General features: G+C 39.4%; 1 protein-coding gene across 1 annotated transcript; it reads right to left on the bottom strand.

The window, feature by feature from the left end:
* Positions 1-2,330: 2,330 nt before the first annotated feature.
* LOC147222750 (transforming growth factor beta-3 proprotein-like) lies at positions 2,331-14,029 on the bottom strand. The gene is made up of 7 exons (XM_086167239.1): positions 13,539-14,029; positions 9,687-9,850; positions 7,027-7,156; positions 6,142-6,249; positions 5,743-5,908; positions 5,194-5,347; positions 2,331-4,843 (listed from the first exon to the last, which is right to left on the bottom strand). The coding sequence occupies exons 1-7, from the start codon at positions 13,882-13,884 to the stop codon at positions 4,685-4,687; spliced, it is 1,227 nt and encodes a 408-aa protein (XP_086023365.1). The 5' UTR covers positions 13,885-14,029; the 3' UTR covers positions 2,331-4,684.
* Between the last annotated feature and the right edge of the window lie 5,471 nt (positions 14,030-19,500).

The raw sequence follows: 19,500 nt of genomic DNA, 5'->3' as shown, positions 1-19,500 counted from the left end.
ATTGCCTAATATCATTTTCAAAACGTGTATGCAAGTAATGAAGAGAGGCAGATCGCGACAGCGTTACCTGCCAGAGTTCTGTATCCATTTAGAGTCTTATGAATATGACCACGATCTTAATTGGTAAATTTTCCTCTTTGGCCGTTGTTCAGTTCGAAAGCAGCAAATACAAAGCAAGCAATGTAGTCTCACATTTCACTTGCATGGCCCATCGCTGCAGCACAAGCTTTTATGTCTGTGCTTCACTGTCTGTGTGGTGTTTAGCTGAACAATGGCCAGCCACTTCACGAGCCAAAAGCACCCCTTGCATGAGTACAAAAACCCGCACCGAACTATTGCCTCCGTTCAAACACCTAATTGCAAACCTCTCAGCCTGAATCCATCACGCCGACATGGGAAAGGATATTCTGTTAGAATCAGCTCGATTATGTTACTGTTACTGGGAGTCTACCCAGTAAACAAGCAGTCAGTTTGGGTTCATGACAAACAAAACCATCAGAGCTGTTCCTACACGTGATTTCTATCTGGCAACAGCTTGGCCGTATTCTATTACTGACTAACTCGGACAAATGGCGCATTTAAATCTAATATTCGTTTTTTTTTTTTTTTGCTAGAGGTCAAAAGTTGTCCATGCGTGGCGCATTTACTGCTTTTTGAACATCATGTGTGTTTGTTAGTGCAGACCTGTTTGCAAAGCCATTACAGACCGAGTCCTGTGTTTTGAGAACTCACGCCCTTTGGTCTTTGTGTTTGCATCAAAGTTCATCTCTGATTGGTTCTGACAGGGAACAATAACGGGCAGACAGAGAAAGGGAATTCTCTCTGATTACTTGTCAGCTCGCATCATGTCAGCCAGACGCTTTGCCAAATATTCGCGACTGCTAACAAGTCCAGTTGTGAGGATTAGAAAATATAGCGGTATTAATGCCACCAATTTTAGGTGTCTTTGTCAAAGCTTTGAAAGATTAAATTAAGGAACATAAAAAAAAAAAATCAACTGCTAAGTAATCACACTAAACAACTGGTCCTTAAATGATTAAGGGCAAAACCTCCAACATGAGTGTCACTGACACCTGACCCCCCACTGTCTTTAAAATTAGAAGCATATCAATGCTACCTACAACCCAGTTCTCATGTTTTAAATAATCCAATTGTGTTTCACTTTCAAAAAAATCAAAAACATTAGATATAAAGATCTAATTAAAATAACCCAATATAGTTATAAGTATTACATTATTTTTGTCATTTTTCTACCAGATATATAGATAATTCATTGTTGTCCTTTTTTGATATTTTTCATTTTTTACAGCCAACATATTTCTTTTTTATATATTGTGGATCAATTGACTTAATATTGAGCTATTTTTTTTTTTGCACATAATCTCTTGACATGCTCAAATAAATTTAATGTGAATAGGCTTTTGGAAAAAAAAGACAGCAAATTAGCAGTATTTATCAAAAATATTTGTGGAAAAGGAAGAACACAAAGCTATGATTTCGAATTGTTAGAAAAGCTAATAATCTTCAGGTAATTTCTTTATTCATGTCCTTGAAAGCATTGACAATGGTAATAGATGGTTATTTTGGTTCTTTCAAAACTTTGCCCCTTCAAATTTTCCCCCACTTTGGCAAACGTCCACTTAGTAACAGTGGTAACAGACTTAGGACTAAAATACAGACTATTTTATACTATTTTTTAAGATGATGGTTAAGTTGATCTTGACCCATATATTCTGTTTCCAGAGGTCAAACTGAAATGGTTGAACTGTCCTGGAGGTGGGGGCGGGGTGATAAAGCCTGATATGGCCTGTTGGCACCAAAACCAATCACAATATCAGTTGATGAAAAAAACAACAGCAAACCAGACTACAAATGATCAGGATTTACTACATACTGTGTGTATTTCCACCAAATATTGGATCCTGTGAAACCCAAATACGTCCTTTTCCATCATGTCTTGCAATGCATTTTCTGTTGATCATCCAGTTTGTAGTGGTCAAAGACTGACAGTGTCTGGTTCATACTGCTGTGTTTTCTATGTGGCTACAATGAACAACCGGAGCCGAGTCAGTCCAGGAAAGCTGCAGCATTTCCTCACATCTTTTACTGAAGACAAAGCAAATTTAAATTCATGGCTGATATTCATTTGTGGCCGCTCAAAAAGTGAAAAAGACATCCAGGGGCGATACTAGAGAAAGCTATTTATCTCCCCTTTCCTCAGATTTCTGTGTGATTTAGAGAACCTACTTCATTGATCTCTTGATTTAGAGGTCCATTTATATTTCAGACAGATAGGTTTCCCGTCGTCATTTAAAAAGGGCGTATACAGGTTTTTGCTTGTTGTATTTTTTAATAAGAATCATGATGAACAATTCAAACAACATTACCACCAAAATGTGTCGTCTAAGAGGCTAGACGACTGGGTGGGCAAATTTCAAAACAGTACAGGGATTCAGAGTTACTTTCCTGACTCTTAGAAAAGAGAGGTCTACTGTACATGATGCTACTGTCATGTTGGGATTTTTTTTCCTGCCTATTCGTTTTTTGTTCCGTTCCATTTACGCTGTAGAAGAGCACCAAAACATACAAGACACAGAGCAGAGAGAAACAAAGAACACAGTATGTCAAGAGGACAACTACCGGAGTCCTGATTTCACATGTGCCGCTTTGTCAGTGAGCCAGGTTGGAGGGTGACATATGAGTTTTTAGGATGCTATCGTACAAAGGAAGTAAACAACTACTCTGATTCAACTGTCTGAGCAAAAAAACGGTTTCCACTTGCCCCTTTAAAAAAAAAAAAAAGTCTGAAGACATTGTGTTACCCCTGTAGGGAACTCACTTTCAGCAATAACTGTATTTGAGATGAAAATGAAATTTGCACTACACATGCCCCTGCTGCTGTTGTTATACACTTCTCCAAAAACCTGCTCAAAGTATTCTGGGTAAAGCAGTACTGCCTAGACTTGGGAGATATGACGACTATATGGTTTTGTTTTTTCTTATATTTATTTTGCCAATTTAATAAAAAATTCACTCACTGAGTAATTTACCTCACAGCTTACTGATGGATGAGCAAAGGTGTATGACATGCTTAACCTCACAAGATATATCCGGAAACAGAGTGAGTGACAGCAGCTAAGTCAAACCAATTCTCCAATGCAATTTCAACATATCCCCGAAGCCCAGCACTGCCACTGTTATTCACAAATCTGCACGTCCACAGTTTAGGCTATTTCTTAATGGATAAATGCTAAAACTCAAAACCAGAGTAGAGTTCCAGTGTTTTAGCAACAACATCAGCTCAGGCTCGCTTTCCCTTAGGACAGGCCAAACATTTAATGTGGAACCCCCCCTTCCTCTTCTGGCGGAAACCTTGAGTCACCTTATAACAGAACAAATCAGAGTTCAAGGACTTCTGTCAAAATATAGTAGGTCACATACAACAGGTCAGACCAATTTGTTTTGGACCAAAAAAAAAAAAAAAAAAGAAATCCCACAATGTCTAAATGACAAGGCAATGAAACAGTAGACAAAGTGTAATAAAAGGTGTTTTCAACACGAATAGCTGAGATACATGACACTTTCCTTCCCAGTTAGTGAAACAATCACTATATGACAAGTTACATAACAGACCAAATCTGCTATTAATGTAAAAGAAATCTTGTAAAAAAAATTTGTTGCGTAATGTTTTTCCAGTATATTCTTTGATGTCCCGAAAATAATTTGAACCTGCTAGGGATAAGAACTTCCAGTGAATGGCAGTGTACTCTTGGCTGGTTTCCATCACAGTCCTTCCCTTTCATTAGGGTCCCCTCGTCTTTCTCTTCTCCCAGCCATTCTAATGGATGCACCGAAAAAAAAGGGCCACTGCTGCTGGCTGGCTGGCCAAAAAAAGAAAAGCTTGGCTCAACGTCTTTGTTCATTCACTTTCCATTGCAAATCCAAAAGGCATTCTCTCAGCTCTCCTTTTCCCTGACCACAGCTATGGCTTTGGATACAGCAGCAAGTCTGTCCTTTCTCCTGTGTGTTTGAAAATAATGCCCACTGTTTGAAGGGAAGAGAATTTCAAGAAAGTTCAAGAAAAATAATCCAGCCTGAAAAGACTGTGACCCTTCACAAGAGCACCATCTATATTTGAGACTATAAACAGTATCATCCAGAGACTAGAAAATGAGAAAGTGCTCTACTGACACCGTAGGCTATAAATCTGAGCAATATTTGCTTAAGCTCTGAAGCAGAAAACCTACAAGTCTTTTTATAATCTTTGTCCTTGAAGGAGCTGCCGGTCATTTCTTGGTGGCAGAGGACTTTATGCGGAAGTCACGTGTGTCGTCCGTCCTCACCTCATCTAAAACAGACCATTAGCTGGAATCTACCATGAAATTTGATTTGGGATAGTCGTTTTACAATTGAAAATTAGCACTTGTCATCCAGAACTAACTGAGTGGGTGGAAAAAAATGAACAAAAATAAGAAAAGAACAAGATGAAGATGTCAAGTGTTTCAAAAAAAATCACTGTCTTTTAACAAGTGTGACCAGCAGAGTGGTGTTCCTCAGATCTAAGCCATGATGCCACAGGTCAGTCTAAGTATTTGTCACAGCTAGGAGTCCAAAAGTCAGTCAGCACAGGTTCGATCAATACCGAGAAAATCCTTCTACACTACCTCGCTCTTTCTACGTCTTCTCAGCTACACTTGCAAGACTTGACAATCATGTTGGAGAGTTGCTCCACTTTGGGGGTTCGTCCAGAGTAGTAAAGGATAGTGAGGGGCTCCAGGTCCTGAGGGACGCAGCAAGGGGAAGCCGATGCCTCTGGGTTCAGCGTGTTGTACAGGCTCAGCAGCTGCAGGAAAACACAGGTGAGATGCGCACATACTGTGAGTTGAATGATACCAATACCGGTACGAACAGAACTGACATTTTCATGTACTGTTGTGTCCGTGAAACAAGGTGACTCAATTTTCATTTTATATTGTTGTGATCGCCATGCAAAATCTTCAAAATAGCAACATTGTTTTTCAAAATATCATTGTCCAATTACTCAGGATGAGCCATGGACTTTGTTCCAGGTAGTTTCATGAACAGTGATTTTACATCACTTTTAATGATTTGAGGTGCTGGCTGGAACCATGTTCTCTGCTGGAACTCTGACCATGGAAAAAAAATGATTTACACGATATACGGTTTTCTTACTGAGCTGTGCGTTGTATCTGAGCTCCTCAGGTACGGACAGGGCCCAGAGCAGTAGTTGGCATCATAACCACTTGGTTCATGGATCCATTTCCAGTCCAGGTCACGCCTGAAGTCGATGTGAAGCCGGCGAACACAGCAGCTCTCTTCTGCGTTTCTATGAGAAGCAAATCATTTTTATTTAAAGGCAACACTTTTGTGATCAGTCTTTTGATTTGTTTACACCATCTTCACCCTGTTGCAACTCCTTCATCTTCGATTCCTTTCGGACGGTTCATTCAAGAGCTGCCGCAGCGAATCATCTTCCTCCATCTTATCCGTATCCTCTTCTCTAGCACCAACTAACGTCATGTCCTCTTCCACTCCATCCCTAAATCTCCTCTTGCGTCTTCCACTAGGCCTCCCGCCTGGTAGTTCCAGCCTCAGTATCCTTCTACCAATATAGTCACCATACCTCCTCTGTACAGTCCAAACTATCCCACTCTAGCCTCTCTGCCTTTATAATATGTAACGTAACACAGAAGAACTGAGGATAACTGATGAAACCCTTACGAGAAGCAGTAGTTTGTGTCCAGTGCTCTCTTGCGCCGGCGTGAGGACTGAGTGTCCAGGCGGTGCGGTGGGATCATCATGAGGATCAGGTGAGGCAGCTGTGGCTCTTTGGTTCTCATCAGGGAATTCAGGTCCAGGCGACTCTGATCCTCATCAATATCCACGCCTTAATTATAAAGATGATCAATGTTGTTAATCCTTTATTTGATTGATTCTTATCTTACAAACTCCTTCAGCTTATTACAAAAAACCTATAACATAATTGTCAAAAAAGATCATGATTTTAAGTTTGGTCCTCTAGAATGTAAAGGCCATGGTTATCTAATTGAAACATTTACTTCCAATTGAAGACTACGGTATGGCATATTTTTTAAAAACAATGCAACCATTGGCGCTCACCTTTAAACTTCACCTCGAGCACCTCGTTCTCGTGTCCAATGATGTCACCATTGGGACTGAAGGTGTGACATGGACAGTGCACGCTCATTTCCAGACCCATGTTAGTTCCTGGTAGAAATCAAATTGAAATGGTAAAGAGGAAGTCAATCACTCAAGTCCTCCTGGAAAGAAGTGAAAGTAATTAGTCACATGGCACTTGGGAAGTTTTTTGGACAAGAGGCAAAATAGAAATTAATCGAAAAAAAATGTACCAAGTCTTGGTTGCCTGAGGGATTTTTTTTCAACCACCTAAGATTCTTGAATACTGAGAATTTTCACATACAAAATCAATTTTCCTCTAAAAATAAATTCACTGAAATAAAACTCAAATTTCAGTCAAAGATATTAGGATTACCATTGGCTTTTGGTAAAGCTGAACTTTAGTGAAAATCACATCAAACGTCAGAGAGGCCCCTTGTCAATATCAGTATATGATCTTATGTCACGGAGTCAACGCAAATAAATTGAAAATTTTTTATATTTTTATAAAAAATTGCTGCAGTAAAAAGCCATTCAAATGCCTTTAAAAAAACATTGAATATCTTTACGAATTTTATAATTTTATAGTTGTCAGTTTACTCATATCATTTTCGCTTTATTTTTTAAAACACATGAATGCCCTCCAGGTGTGTTTATCAAGTTACCACATACATTCACTCAATCAACAAATGATTTTAACAAAAAAAAAAAGATTATTAAAATATAATACTCTTTGTCTCAAATAACAGAACAAAAGCAGATCGCAGCCATAGAATCAGTTAGACAACTGTGAATTTATATCTTTATATCGCCAGGTCTTTGCCATTCAGCGCAATTTCTGTCAAAATAAAGTGGCTCGAGCATTACCTCTGTTTGTCAGCCATTCCCTCACTGTCTCCGTCACATCGAAAGAGATCCATTCTTGATTTCCTTTCGTCAAAACGGTCTTTGCCCCGATGTAGCGTTGTTTCCTGATGTGTTCATTTGGGGTCACGATCTGCAAAGACACAAAACACTGTAACTCTACAAAGTTTCTTCCACATCAGGCGCTCAAACAGCTAAATGGCAAAGAAGTTATACTTAGTCACATGTGACCTTTTATTTTGCACGCTAACACTTGGCAGGGCTGTATCAATGCTTTGATCTGAATGGGTATATACAGCATATGATCAATAGCGCACTTTGTAACAATGTAAATATGAAACATCATGATATCATCATGTTTGAGTTTACTTTGAAATCCCTATTGGAATTTTCAGCGCTCGAATCAAATCAGATAGATATATTGCATGGGGACTTTGTTATTCAAATATGCTATCGCCTAATGCGCATGAAAGTACATTGTGATTGAAATTGTGATTTACAGTCATGCTCTATGTACCACTGCAAAGTTGCGAACCCACCTGGCAGCGCTGAAATGACCTTGAACATTACACACTCACTTAATTCCATTTACTTTGGTGTGAAAGTTACATCTTGAAAATTCTGATTGATAGATTGAGGATAGTGACTTCAACTCATTTTGTCCAAGGAGCACTTCGTGCACCGAGTATATTCATTATCACTGAGACACATTACTTTTTTAGGCATTACAAACAGTTATTTGTAAAGAAATGGCCATCAATCCAAGTATACTGCGCGCTAAGTGTACTTTACGCATTACTAAATATAGCTTACAAATGTTTTTTTAGTTATTTTAAAACTAATTCGAAAGCAGGCGCATGATTGTATAATCTTCCATGAATTTTAACTTAGTTGTGTGTTTGGCCCAGATGCTGCTCGTGGTTAAATAGGAGAAGATTAAACTTTACTGACACATCTCTCTGAAAATGTTCTTGCGTCACAAGTATGTACTATTGGCTGGGAATAAGACACACTCAGCACGAAATAAAATAAACAGTCGAACCATGTTTTACAATTAACAGTTGGGTAACGCACAAGCTGGCGTTGGCTTTTGCCTTTCAATGTTTATGTCTTTTTGTTTTTTTTCTCTCAAGGTTCAACCTGAGAGGCTGTATCCTGTAAACTTTGTTTTCATTTGTAATTAGCTGTGTATTACAGTCCTGATGCCAAGGACATGACAGTAGAATATTAAACCTGATGACTTTTCCTGAGAAGAATATGTTACATAATTTCAACCAGACCACTAAACACTCTTATAAATGTGGATTCCAAAGTTATTCTTTAAGGGCTGAGGGTTCTACCCAGGACCAGTTGCTACTAAAAAGCACTTTTTTTCTCTTTCAAAGAAGGGGCTCTTTTAGGGTGTAAGACTTAGCATTAGGAAACATTTTGAAACAGAAAATACTTTTTTGAACATAAAAGTTCTTAAGGGAGGGCTCACAGTTTTGGTGTTAATTCAACCTTAATGAAATTTAACTTTTACATGCCCATACATTTTACTTCATCGTGATAGTATGTTAGTTAATTTATTGGTCTCTTATTTAGATAAATAAAATTCATGAGTAGGTTCTGGCTCTCTTCCATTGTCATCATTGTTATTTGACCTTAGTGCCACTACTTTCAAAATCATCACTATGTTGTTTGGTTAGTATAATGTAAAGATTAACATCTGAGGAAACATTATTGGATTATTCTACAAATTCTACAAACTCCTCTTTGGTAGTCAGCAACTTGTACCTAGTTACGTGGTGCCATCAGTCATGTTATCACCTATTCCCTTGCTTTTGAGTGTTCAAAGATTTTATTAAGAATACATTTCAATTCGTAAAATATCTAACTCTGACATTAATTATTCAAGTGATATGTAGGGTTGTGACAGTGGTTTAACCCTTAAAAATATATCCCCTCTCCCACCTTATAATGTTTTTCCACCACATTTGTGCTGGCTGAAACCAAAAGGTACGTTGTTCTGCTCAAGAGCTCAAGATTCTCAAGAAATTTGGCTCTAGAGAACTGCCTGCATTGTAATCAGTTTAGATAGAGCTAAACATGTTCATCAACATATATCTATATCTATATATCTTCTCATTTGTCCTCTTTTGATACCATCACTAGGCCTCCTTCCATTTTTTTTGGTTAAACTCATGACTCGACTTGTACTGCGTGGTTGTAGCCGGTCCAAACAGTCCAAAGGTCACACATGCCTGGAAAGGTTAAGGAATGGATCCTGCATGGGTTCTGTTAGCACCTCTATTTTCAAAATGCAGTTACAAAGCTGCAATCGAGCAAAGTGGGGATTACAGTAGATTTAGGGCGTAGATTTGGGGCTGTCCAAGTTCTGCAAACATTCTGCAGGCCTGTCTAGCGGTTTGGCTTTTGCTCTGGCTGTTGCCCATGGCTGCTACCGCTATCTGAATGTCCCTGGGTCTCAGTGTCAGTTACGGCTTGAAATCATGTACAGGGAAACAGATTTATGCAGACTGTGCTTTTGACAGACTTCGGCAGAACGTCCATTAGACATTTTATAGATTTTTCGTTGCATTGACTGTGACTTGGAGCACAACGTCTGGAGCCGAGCCTGCCCTTTGATCTCGGTAGAAGAATAAAACGGTACCTTTACGCACCTGGTAGAGCTCAATCCGTTGTTCGTTCCTCTTGGCATTTGAGTTTGGAACCCTCAGAGCTCGAAACTCCGCTCTGAAGAGGTTGGTCGAGTTCCTTTCCATGGCAGAGACGTTAAAACGGAAAACTTTAGAGGTGATGCCTTTTGGACAGAACGGCAAATCATCTGGAATAGAGAGGATGAAATGAAAGCTCAGTGAGACATGAGGCTCCGAGACTCTTATCAAGCGCTTATGTCATTCCAGCACGGCACATCCAGTAACAACCATCAACGGCAACATTGCTGCTTGATAAAATAGTCACAAATTCACTTTGAAATCTCAATTGAGTGGACTTAGAAGTTGTTCATTAGAAATATGATGGCTAATCCTTGGTAGATAGTTTGAGAATATCAGGCGGTAGAAACGGCATTAACCATTATTCTGTTCAACTCAGGTGTACTGATAAATCATACATATGAACCAGAATGAGAAATAACCCATGGCGCTGAAACTGCTGCTGTGGCCATCATTAATTTTTCCAATTCAATACGTGTTTCCCCTGTCATGACATATAAAAGTGTTGAACAAGGAGATGACAAGTGTTGTATTTTCACTTTATTTCTTTATTGAAAATTGTACAGCAAAGCCATTCGTATTATTTTCATAAGATTATTCCCTGATCATAAATATTTGATATTGCACCTTTTCAAAAGTACTATATATTTAGATTGCTGCTGTTTCAGTCTCTTTCCATATTCTCAATTGAATAGGGCGGCGTGGCGCACGAGGCAGAGCAATTGCCTTTGCAACCAAACGTTCTTGGTTTGATTCCCGGCTCCTCCTACTGTGTCAAAGTGTTGTTGAGCAAGACACTGAACCCTTAACTACTGATGGACAGCAGCCTACTGCTGATGGTTCGTCCACGGTGGATTAATTGCAGAGGACGAATTTCCCAACAAGGGATTAATAAAATGATCTAACTTTTATCCACTTGATGGCAGAGTAATGCTTGTTAAAGATGTGCGGTACCGTATTAACCGATGTTATGGACTGGCTTGGCAACAATGGGATTTTCCACTTTGAGCTTATATTTTTTAATGTATACTGTTGAGTTGAAATCAAGTCATGCATTAATGTGAAGGGAAAAAAAAATTCAATAAAAAAGGACTTCAAAGACCTACTGTCACCGAAAGTATGATCTTGGGAAGGAATGATTGATGTTTCTTTTGTTATCAAATCCAAGTGTGTCTTTTTAATGTTGTTTCTGTATCTAGTGGAAATGTCCAGCCTCTTATTACTAGAGTATAATTATTGAGCTTTCTGTGACTTCAAGTCTCTGGTATTTGGGTATCACAAACCTCAGTCCCACTGACAACTTTTTGGCCCTAAAGCCCCTCTGACCACGATGACTTCTCTGCAATTCCTCAGTCACTTGATGCGTACCTTGCTATAAAAGGAAATCTTTCCGATGTTTTGTGTCAGGCCACTTGATGCAGATATTTGCCAGTCGCCCAGCTTGTTTCTGCCTCATTTACACCTGCTGTGGATTTCATTGGTTAATCACCCGCCATAATTCGACAAAGGATTACCGTTTACCCATTTGCCTTCATTAACCAGTGGAAAGACTGTGAGGTCAGTGAGTCATGGACAGAAATTACATTTTGCAAAAATGTGATGTGATGATTCTCCATCACACTGCTGACACTGAGTTAGCTGCTCCTTCAAGGTCTGAGAGGGAAAATTTGACACTTAGCAACTCATTTATGCAGTTGCTGATGGGCACATTAAGATATTTTTTCCCTGCAAATTCTATTTTAAGCAAAATGATTGGAAACAGGGAAAAAAAACGACTTACTTTTGTTTGTCTAAAGGCAGCATTATATCCAAACAAAAACTTCATCGGGAAAATGTTTTGCTGTGTTTTTCCAATAAATAAATTGACGAATTAACCTTGGATCAGTTCCCTTCTACAGAATAAAAATGCACAATCTCAAATTGTCGAAAAATTGTTCCTCGGTGCACCATTGGTAGGAAAGGAACAATTACCAGAAGGTCATTGTTGCAATATTTAAAATCAAATATTTGGTTGAATCAGAAGTTCTAATCATGAAAGTTTTTTTTTTCATTCCTTTTTTAATTCCAAGACTTGAGTACACACATAATCTAAGATAAATACCTATAATCTGAAATCATTTACATTCAGATAATCTGCTCAGGGTGTGTCTTTTTATTTTAATTTTCAGACCAAATGTCCCACCACCCTTTATAGGTCTTGCCAGGGGCGAAGCAAGAATTTGGCGTAAATCAGACAAATGTTCACACAACGCACCACACTTAGCAAGAAATTTTAAGCTTACTCTTAGATTAGTTCCTGAATTAAAAGCAAGTAAGTAAATAAATAAATACATAAAGCAAGTTTTTAAAGGTGTATAGTATGCTGTACTATAGTTAACTCCTTTGCAGGAGTTGACTACTCACTCAGGCCCCTTGTATTATTTCACATTTCTGCAATTTTCCCAGCTTTTCAGTTGATCTCATCAATTTTGAACTTTGTTGCAATAATAAAACTCAAGCCCGTACATGCTAATTAAGTCTCTGTAAATAATTCCCCGAGTTTACTCTTGATTGCAACAAAGCCCCACTCGCTGAAAGTGCAGCAGCTACTGCCTTGTTGTTTTTGTCAGAACCATTTTCTCAAATTCAAAGCAGAACCTTTTTTTTTTCTTCAACTTTTTTCAGAAACACCTGTTGATTTCAAAGGGACTGTGATGCAATGGTCTTGGCTTTGCCCTGGACCATGAGGCCCTCTGCAGCTTTTACACGCATACAGCATTTATCCTTTTCTCCTTTGTCAGTAATCCAGACTCAGTCCAACCACATGCTGTACTCAAGTACTGACACGTGTCCCTCTGCACAGGTTTTCTGGTTCCTGATCACAGTGTTAATTCTGCCGGGGGATGTAGTTGTGCCAAAGACTAACACGAATCACTGGGAAAAAAGAACGTGAGCCCTTACGAGCTATTTCAATAAATATTTTTAAAGCTAAATGAAGCATAATCCAAACTAAGCGGGGAACGTTACCTAACTTTACCTCGTGGTGATAAAAGGACGGCTCTGTGAAATAAGTCAGGTTTCCTGGGACGAACGTGACCTTAGATTTGCACTCAATTTAGCAAAGATAAACCTGAGCGATGCAGTTGGTGATGTCATGCTCGTGGGCCACCCATGCACTTCTGTGTGGCCAATTTAAATTATGGATGAGGAGCAACACACGTTGCTTCTATCCTGGCAAAAAAGCACGAGAGATGGGGGGGGGTCCCTGTGTTCAGGCTAACGGGGAGGTCCTTCCATCATTCTCCTTTCCCTGCCCACGTCTGTTAACTTTTCTTTCTTCTGGAGGCACCCCCATCCACCGGGGCAGATGTCTCCATCATCGTTGGCTTGACCACAAAGGGAATCAAATCACATCTGGACAGAATGAGCCATGGACGGGAAAACAATAGAAGGATGAGCGCAAAACAGGAGTTTGAAGGAGACAGACTTCCACTTATAACCCCGGTGGAGGATCACAGAGGCAAAGCATGACCTTCAAGTTCACAACCCCCCCTCCCGCCCCCCAACACCCATTTCTAAGTTTCACTGAGCTCAGAGGAAGAGCCTGCAGTGTTTGTTCACAAACTTTTACATGGGGTGGTTCAATGGGAATGGCGTGTTGAGTTTCAGAATAAAAAAATCTGCGAGACAATTGTCTACTGTTTTTAGATCTTTAGGTCCCCCGTTCCGCATCCACTCCGTGCGTAATTACGCAGCGCAATGACGCATCTGTTACTCGGGTTTTAAGGTGTTTGAGAGACTTGGGGAGTGAATACTTACTGCTCTCTGTTGGTCCGTAGACCATGTTGAACTTGTAAATCTCCTTGGCGTAGTACTCTGTCTCCGTGTTGTCCTGACCGCAACTCTGCTGCCGATCCCTCCTCAGCTCCTCCAGGAGCTCCTTGGTGCTGTTGTACAACGCTTCGATCTGATAGGGGATTTTGCTCGGTCCGAGAGAATGCGGGGGGCTGGTCAGTCGGAGTTTGCTCAGGATCTGACCCCGTATCGCCTCGACTCTTTTCCTTTTCACATGGTCAATATCCACGGTGGCGCAAGTTGACAGGGACGAGCTCAGAGTTGCGCAATTGAGGAGGAGGACGAAGAGCAAAGCCTTACCCAGATGCATCTTTGTCTCCGCATTTGCCGAGGTCAGAGAAACTTCGCCTTGGAGTTCAAACTGATGCGGTTCTTTCTTTAAAACAAATCAAAAAAAAAAAAAAAAAGGGAAAAAAGAAAAATCCCGAGGAGTTAACGGTGAAAAACTGCGAGCGGAAATCCAGCCTTATGTTCTCCCATCGGATGGCACTCAGTGCGAAGTCCGGTAAGGCAGTAATTCTGTCGGATACATTAAATGGATCCGCAAATGTTTCTGTGGAAACAGAATTCTTTTTTGCATTCTCCTGCTCCGTTTTTTTTGTTTTTTTTTTTTGTTTTTTGTTTTTTCACTCAAATCACAGCACGGCTCGGCATGTCACCCCCACCCCTCCTCTTTCAGCGCGTCCTCAGAATCCGCCTCAATTTTTTTTCTGTTGTTTGTTTTTTTGTTTTTTTTTTATTGTCTCTGAGGAGGAAGACCAAGGGCTGTCAGGTTGGGACGAAGAGTTCGCTGGTTTGAGCGGTCGGTTGCGGCCTCGCCTGCGTTTTTATAGACCCCGGGGTTTCTGACGTTGTTCGGAGGAGGTAGGAGGAGGAGGAGGAGGATGGGGATGAGGAGGAGGAGGAAGGCACAGACACCGGGGAGAGAACCGGATCTTTGGCATCCCTGCGATGCACCGCTCAGGCACCAGACGACCACTGTGACATAATAAACAAGGAGGCTAGACTGCTGATTTAAACTTGGAACACTTGGACCGTGCGGGCAAAAAAGTTGGAATCCGACCCCCTCCCCACAGAGACGACCGGAGGGCAGACTGAAGCCCCCCCTCTAGGGGCTGGTCGGGGTACTGGCCTGGAACCAGAGGATGATCCATTGGTCCTTTTCATATCTGATTGAATTGCCTTGAATCTAAACATCAATTTTTTTTGTATGTATTTTGTGTGCGGGGGAAGAATATCATCTTGCCTTTTTAGATTACGTAACATTTAAAAAACTCAACATTGAGAGAGAAACATCTCTTGGGTTTATAAATTTCACTTAAAAAGTGTTAAAGTGGCAAAACAGATCCGATGAATGTCAGATGGTTTTCAGTTGCAGCTGCTTGTGTCTGATCCTCATCCGCCGGGGTCTCTTATCATGAGCCGAAATGATGAAACGAAAACAAACAACGCAGTCTGATGCCGATCCCAAATTTTTAAGGTTTCGCATTTGTTTGCGTGAATTTTAGGCGAATGCTTTTATTTTACCCCTTTCGTATGTAAATGGAATATCCATGAACCTGAACTTTAATTATACCGGCCTTTGATTTAGTTCATCTTTTGGGTCACTACCTGCCATGTTACATACAAACTGAACAAATAAATACATAACTAAATAGAAAATAAAAGAGCATAATGTGTTTGTGTGTATGTATTCATTTAATTTTTAAATTCAAATTACCATCATTTCACATTCTGATTGTTTGGCAGGTCTGACCACAGCAGTGTTTTTCCCACCTTGTTGACATTAAGGGATGTGAACTATTTAAGGTCATAAAATAAACTGGATTCATGCTAATATGTTGTTAATGCGAATTAAGGTCGGATATAATGAGTCATTGGCTGGGAAATCATTCTAGAATTAGAACAAAAAAACTACGTACAATCTGTTTGGTCGTTGAGTTGTCATCTCTGATCTGTAATCATTTAACAGTTAGTTGGCTTCTGCAGTTTAATTTTAAGCTTTACATAAACAAGAAGCAAAATTATTTGATTTTCCATTTCTGAGTATCTGTCGAGCGTAGCTATGTTTTGGGGAATAAAATTTACTTTTAGCTCTCCAAAAGTTTTTCCCTGTGGCAGTTTTTTTAATCTTGGTTTACTTCAAAAGTAAAAAAAAAAAAAAAAAAAAAAAAAAAAGAGAAATTCAATTGGGGTCATTTCAACGTCTTATCAACAATGTACTTTTCTTCCTGTAAACAATTTTCCAGTTGAAGACCACAGATTTAAAACAATATATATGTGGAAATATATAAATGTATCATAGAGGATTTCAAGTCTTATCATGTGTCCTAATTCTTTAACAATGATGTTTTTTAATGTTTTACCTGTACTGGTAATGTTGGCAATTCTCCATTAAGCCAGCAGGTGATGCTGTATAACAAACAATGTCTGCTGACTTTGGCTGGTCAGCCAGGAACAGAGCTGCTGAGCACCTTGAATATTTTACTGACTCTGTCACATAGTGAGATATAATGTGGTTATTACATTGAACAGTCCAAACCCTCAGCTACAATTTTCAAGAGTGTGTTAAGTTACAGACATAATTCCTAAGAGACATTTATACAAATGTCTGTATATAATCTGTGGTACTTTTTTTGTGATCAGATTTGTTTGGAGTACTTCCTCCCCCAAATGAATGACTGAATGAGTTCCTTAATTTTTAATTAAACCCATTCGTGTGTGAATCTGAAACTCCTTGCATATTACAATTTAGAAAACCAGCATCTGAAATTATCCCGATTATCGCCCCGATGCTCCTCCTTGACTCAGTGATGTGAAAATAGAAAATAGATTTCAGAAAAAGTCAGAGGGAAACACTAAGACAATTTGCTAAATTAACAATTAACATGAACCAGCTTGTGTTGAGAATATATCTCCATATTTTATTAGTAATGTAGAACACACACACACACCCACGTCTCACACACATATGGTAGTATTCCAAGTGTCTGGGGATTCCTAGACATGATCCCAGACAGTAAAAGTTCACTTTTACGCGGAGTGTCCTCCAGTGATTACCTCATTGCTGGGTCAGGTTTTAGTGAGTCACTAGTCAGAAATCCCTCCGTCTCGCACAACACACGGAAAAGGAATGCGGCTGCAGACCAGTGGATGAAAACAAAAACACATGCTGGTACCATTATGGAGGAATATGTCTTCTTTTTCCTGTAACGTGTGCTAGATTACTACCGACGACGCTGGTCACAGGAGTTTCTCCTGTGCTTGTTCTCTCTCCCTTTCTAGCTAGGATTAAAAACATTTTGGTTTAAGAATCTGAAAATATTTCTTTTTTTCCTTTCTCAGGGTCTTTAGAAAACACAGACATAATCATGTACAAACACACACACAGACGCACACACACAGACAGTCTACACATCCCTGGCCAGACAGAGCCGGATAAACCCCAAATTCTAAGCATTGTCTCGCCAGCTTTTCCAACTAGAGCAAGTTGACAAGCCAGACCAGAGGAGTCTGCTTCATCTTGGGGTAACAAGACTGTGAGTCATAGATCGGGGGGAACGGTTAACAGGAGACCCCTAAAACAGCGGAGACAATGATGTGTATGTTATTGCCATACAACTGAAATGACTCATTTGCTCATTTGATTTGTGCACCATCTGTATTAGTCATCCGTTTTCTCTCTACATGTACATAGGAAAGGAATACCACACCGGCTAGACAATGACTGAAGGTGAGATCACGCCGATTCAGCAAAGCTTGTCTGTCACTCTCATTGTTTTGTCTTTATTTTGTTGCAAACTACCAAACAAACCACGGTGATCACTTGACCCAGATATAATAATAACAATAATATTTCAATATAAACTCAAATGTATCGACCCTTTTTGCAACATTGCAGTTACAAAGGCAGCAAAGTAGACACAAAAAGTTGGAGTGTGGAAGAAAAAACACAATTAAAAATATAACAAAAAGTAAATTGTAACTGAGAGATGCCCAGCAGGGAGGCAGAAATTCACTTTTACTTGGTCTTATTCCACTTATTCTACTTGTTCTCCTTCTGCTTGTTCCTGGAGTTCCTAGACTTGTTCTTTATCTAATTTTGTCTCTTTTTTCTTGATCTTATTCTTGTTCTTCATCATCACCATCATCATCATCATCATTGATGATAGAATAGAATAGAATAGAATAGAATAGAATAGAATAGAATAGAATAGAATAGAATAGACTAGGACATTTCTGTTCCTAAAATATTTAGAAGTGGTTTAATTTATTTGATATAGCTTTTTAAAGTTTATCAATACAGAAACGAGCTGTACAATCCAGAACTTTAATATGAAATCTAAATAATTAGAAATGTTTGACCAGTCATTTTCTGACTGTTTCCTTCTGATTTTCTTACAAATACCAGCAGATAAAGTTATGAAAAACAAATTATCAACAAACAAATATCTGCAAAAATCATTTAAGACACACTACCATTTTTATATATGAGAATGAGTAAGAAATAGGATTGTGCCTTCATACACTAATGAAGGGACTTTTTAAATATTCCCCAAAAATCAATAACATCAAGGGGAGAATTTTTACCATATGTAATTGTTGTCAGTTTATTCTTTACAAAATGATCTGGTAAATGTAAACTTTTTTTTTTTTTGTTAAAATCAAAAGTAATCAACTTTACAGAAAAGGGGTTTGGTTTCCTTTTTTCCACAAGGGGGCAAAAGAAAGGCAAGGTAGAGAGTCAGGCACCTGGAAGTCAAAGAGACCTCTGTGTTTGTCAGTGAGCTGCTGAACAATGTAAGTCCAATATTCCCTCTCATTTCAACTTTTTCTCTCCCGGCCAAGTTCTGACACAAATGTTTTATGCTCTTTCGGGTTTAATTTGCTTTGCCCGCTGGCTGCTGGGCATTGTGTTGGCTTGTGGCTAGTGGTGTCTGCCTGCTATTTGGAACTGTGCAGGGTGTTTCTCAGAACATGTTTGGTAAAAAACAGCCTCAACAGGAGGGATGGGACCGAAATAGTTCTCGGTGATTCATCGTTTGTTTCAGGCGTCGATCGAGCTTGTGGGTGGAAAGTGCTGGAACACACTCCTCGGCCTAAATGTTTACATTTAGGTGGGAATATTTGGAGGAAGGAGAACATTTGGAGTGTCACCTTTGCTGTGTTTTTTCTAGATTCCTTGGCATATTGCCTGGGTTTTGGCAGGCTTGTTCCCATAAGACGGCATATTGTGGCGATCTGATGTCACAGAGGTGAAGACCATTCACTTTACATCTGGGTCTAAAGGGCCGAGGATCTGCTGAGTTAAGGCCTTTTGGGAGCTCAGAGGACAAGGTGTCATTGGGCCCCTGCATGAATATGAAAAAGCAATGTCCATGATGTTGGTTCACACGACAGACAAATACTGTCAAAGCACAGGCTAAACACACTTAGCATTTTTTGATTAGCACTCAGGGCGAGTGAGACGGCTTGAAGTTGCTGTGCTCGGTGACGTTTGTGGCGATTACTAATGGCAGGAGGTGCCGGTGATTGATGGCAGGAGGCTGTCAGTGATTCCGGTTATGATTCTACTCACTTTAATTGTGTTATCAAACCGTGAAGGATCCTTTTTCTGCGAGATTTTATTATTACCCTTTTTTTTGGGGGGGGGGCAGAACAAAAACATCCTATAAATCAAGCATTAGAGGACAAACATGCTGCAAAACCATCTTAAAATACAGCTGCAAATAAAAAAAAATCAAAACAAAACAAGAAACCCAAAAAAGACTTGTTATTGGAATGTTAAAAGGAGCAAAAATCAGATGGATAGAAAACATTGACAGCTTATCTAAAATAAGAATAAAGAGATGACACAGAATTCTTTTTAATTGTTCAACAGGTGGCTTCTTTGAACATTTAAAATGTATGCCTTTTTCATATTCTC

Source organism: Fistularia commersonii, chromosome 20 (assembly GCF_037954325.1).
Source record: "Fistularia commersonii isolate RoL2024-O1a breed Wild chromosome 20, RoL_Fcom_v1.0, whole genome shotgun sequence".
Lineage (NCBI taxonomy): Eukaryota > Metazoa > Chordata > Actinopteri > Syngnathiformes > Fistulariidae > Fistularia > Fistularia commersonii.
This window is presented reverse-complemented; position numbering and strand designations above follow the sequence as displayed.

What these genes read in the sequence shown, in the direction of transcription:
- LOC147222750 (XM_086167239.1), bottom strand. Translation starts at nt 13,884, where the DNA reads ATGCATCTGGGTAAGGCTTTGCTCTTCGTCCTCCTCCTCAATTGCGCA. An exon ending in AACGGATTGAGCTCTACCAG is followed by an intron (nt 7,157 to 9,686) that starts GTGCGTAAAGGT and finishes GTGTCTTTGCAG; the next exon opens with ATCGTGACCCCAAATGAACA. An exon ending in CAGATACAACGCACAGCTCA is followed by an intron (nt 4,844 to 5,193) that starts GTAAGAAAACCG and finishes GTTTTCCTGCAG; the next exon opens with CTGCTGAGCCTGTACAACAC.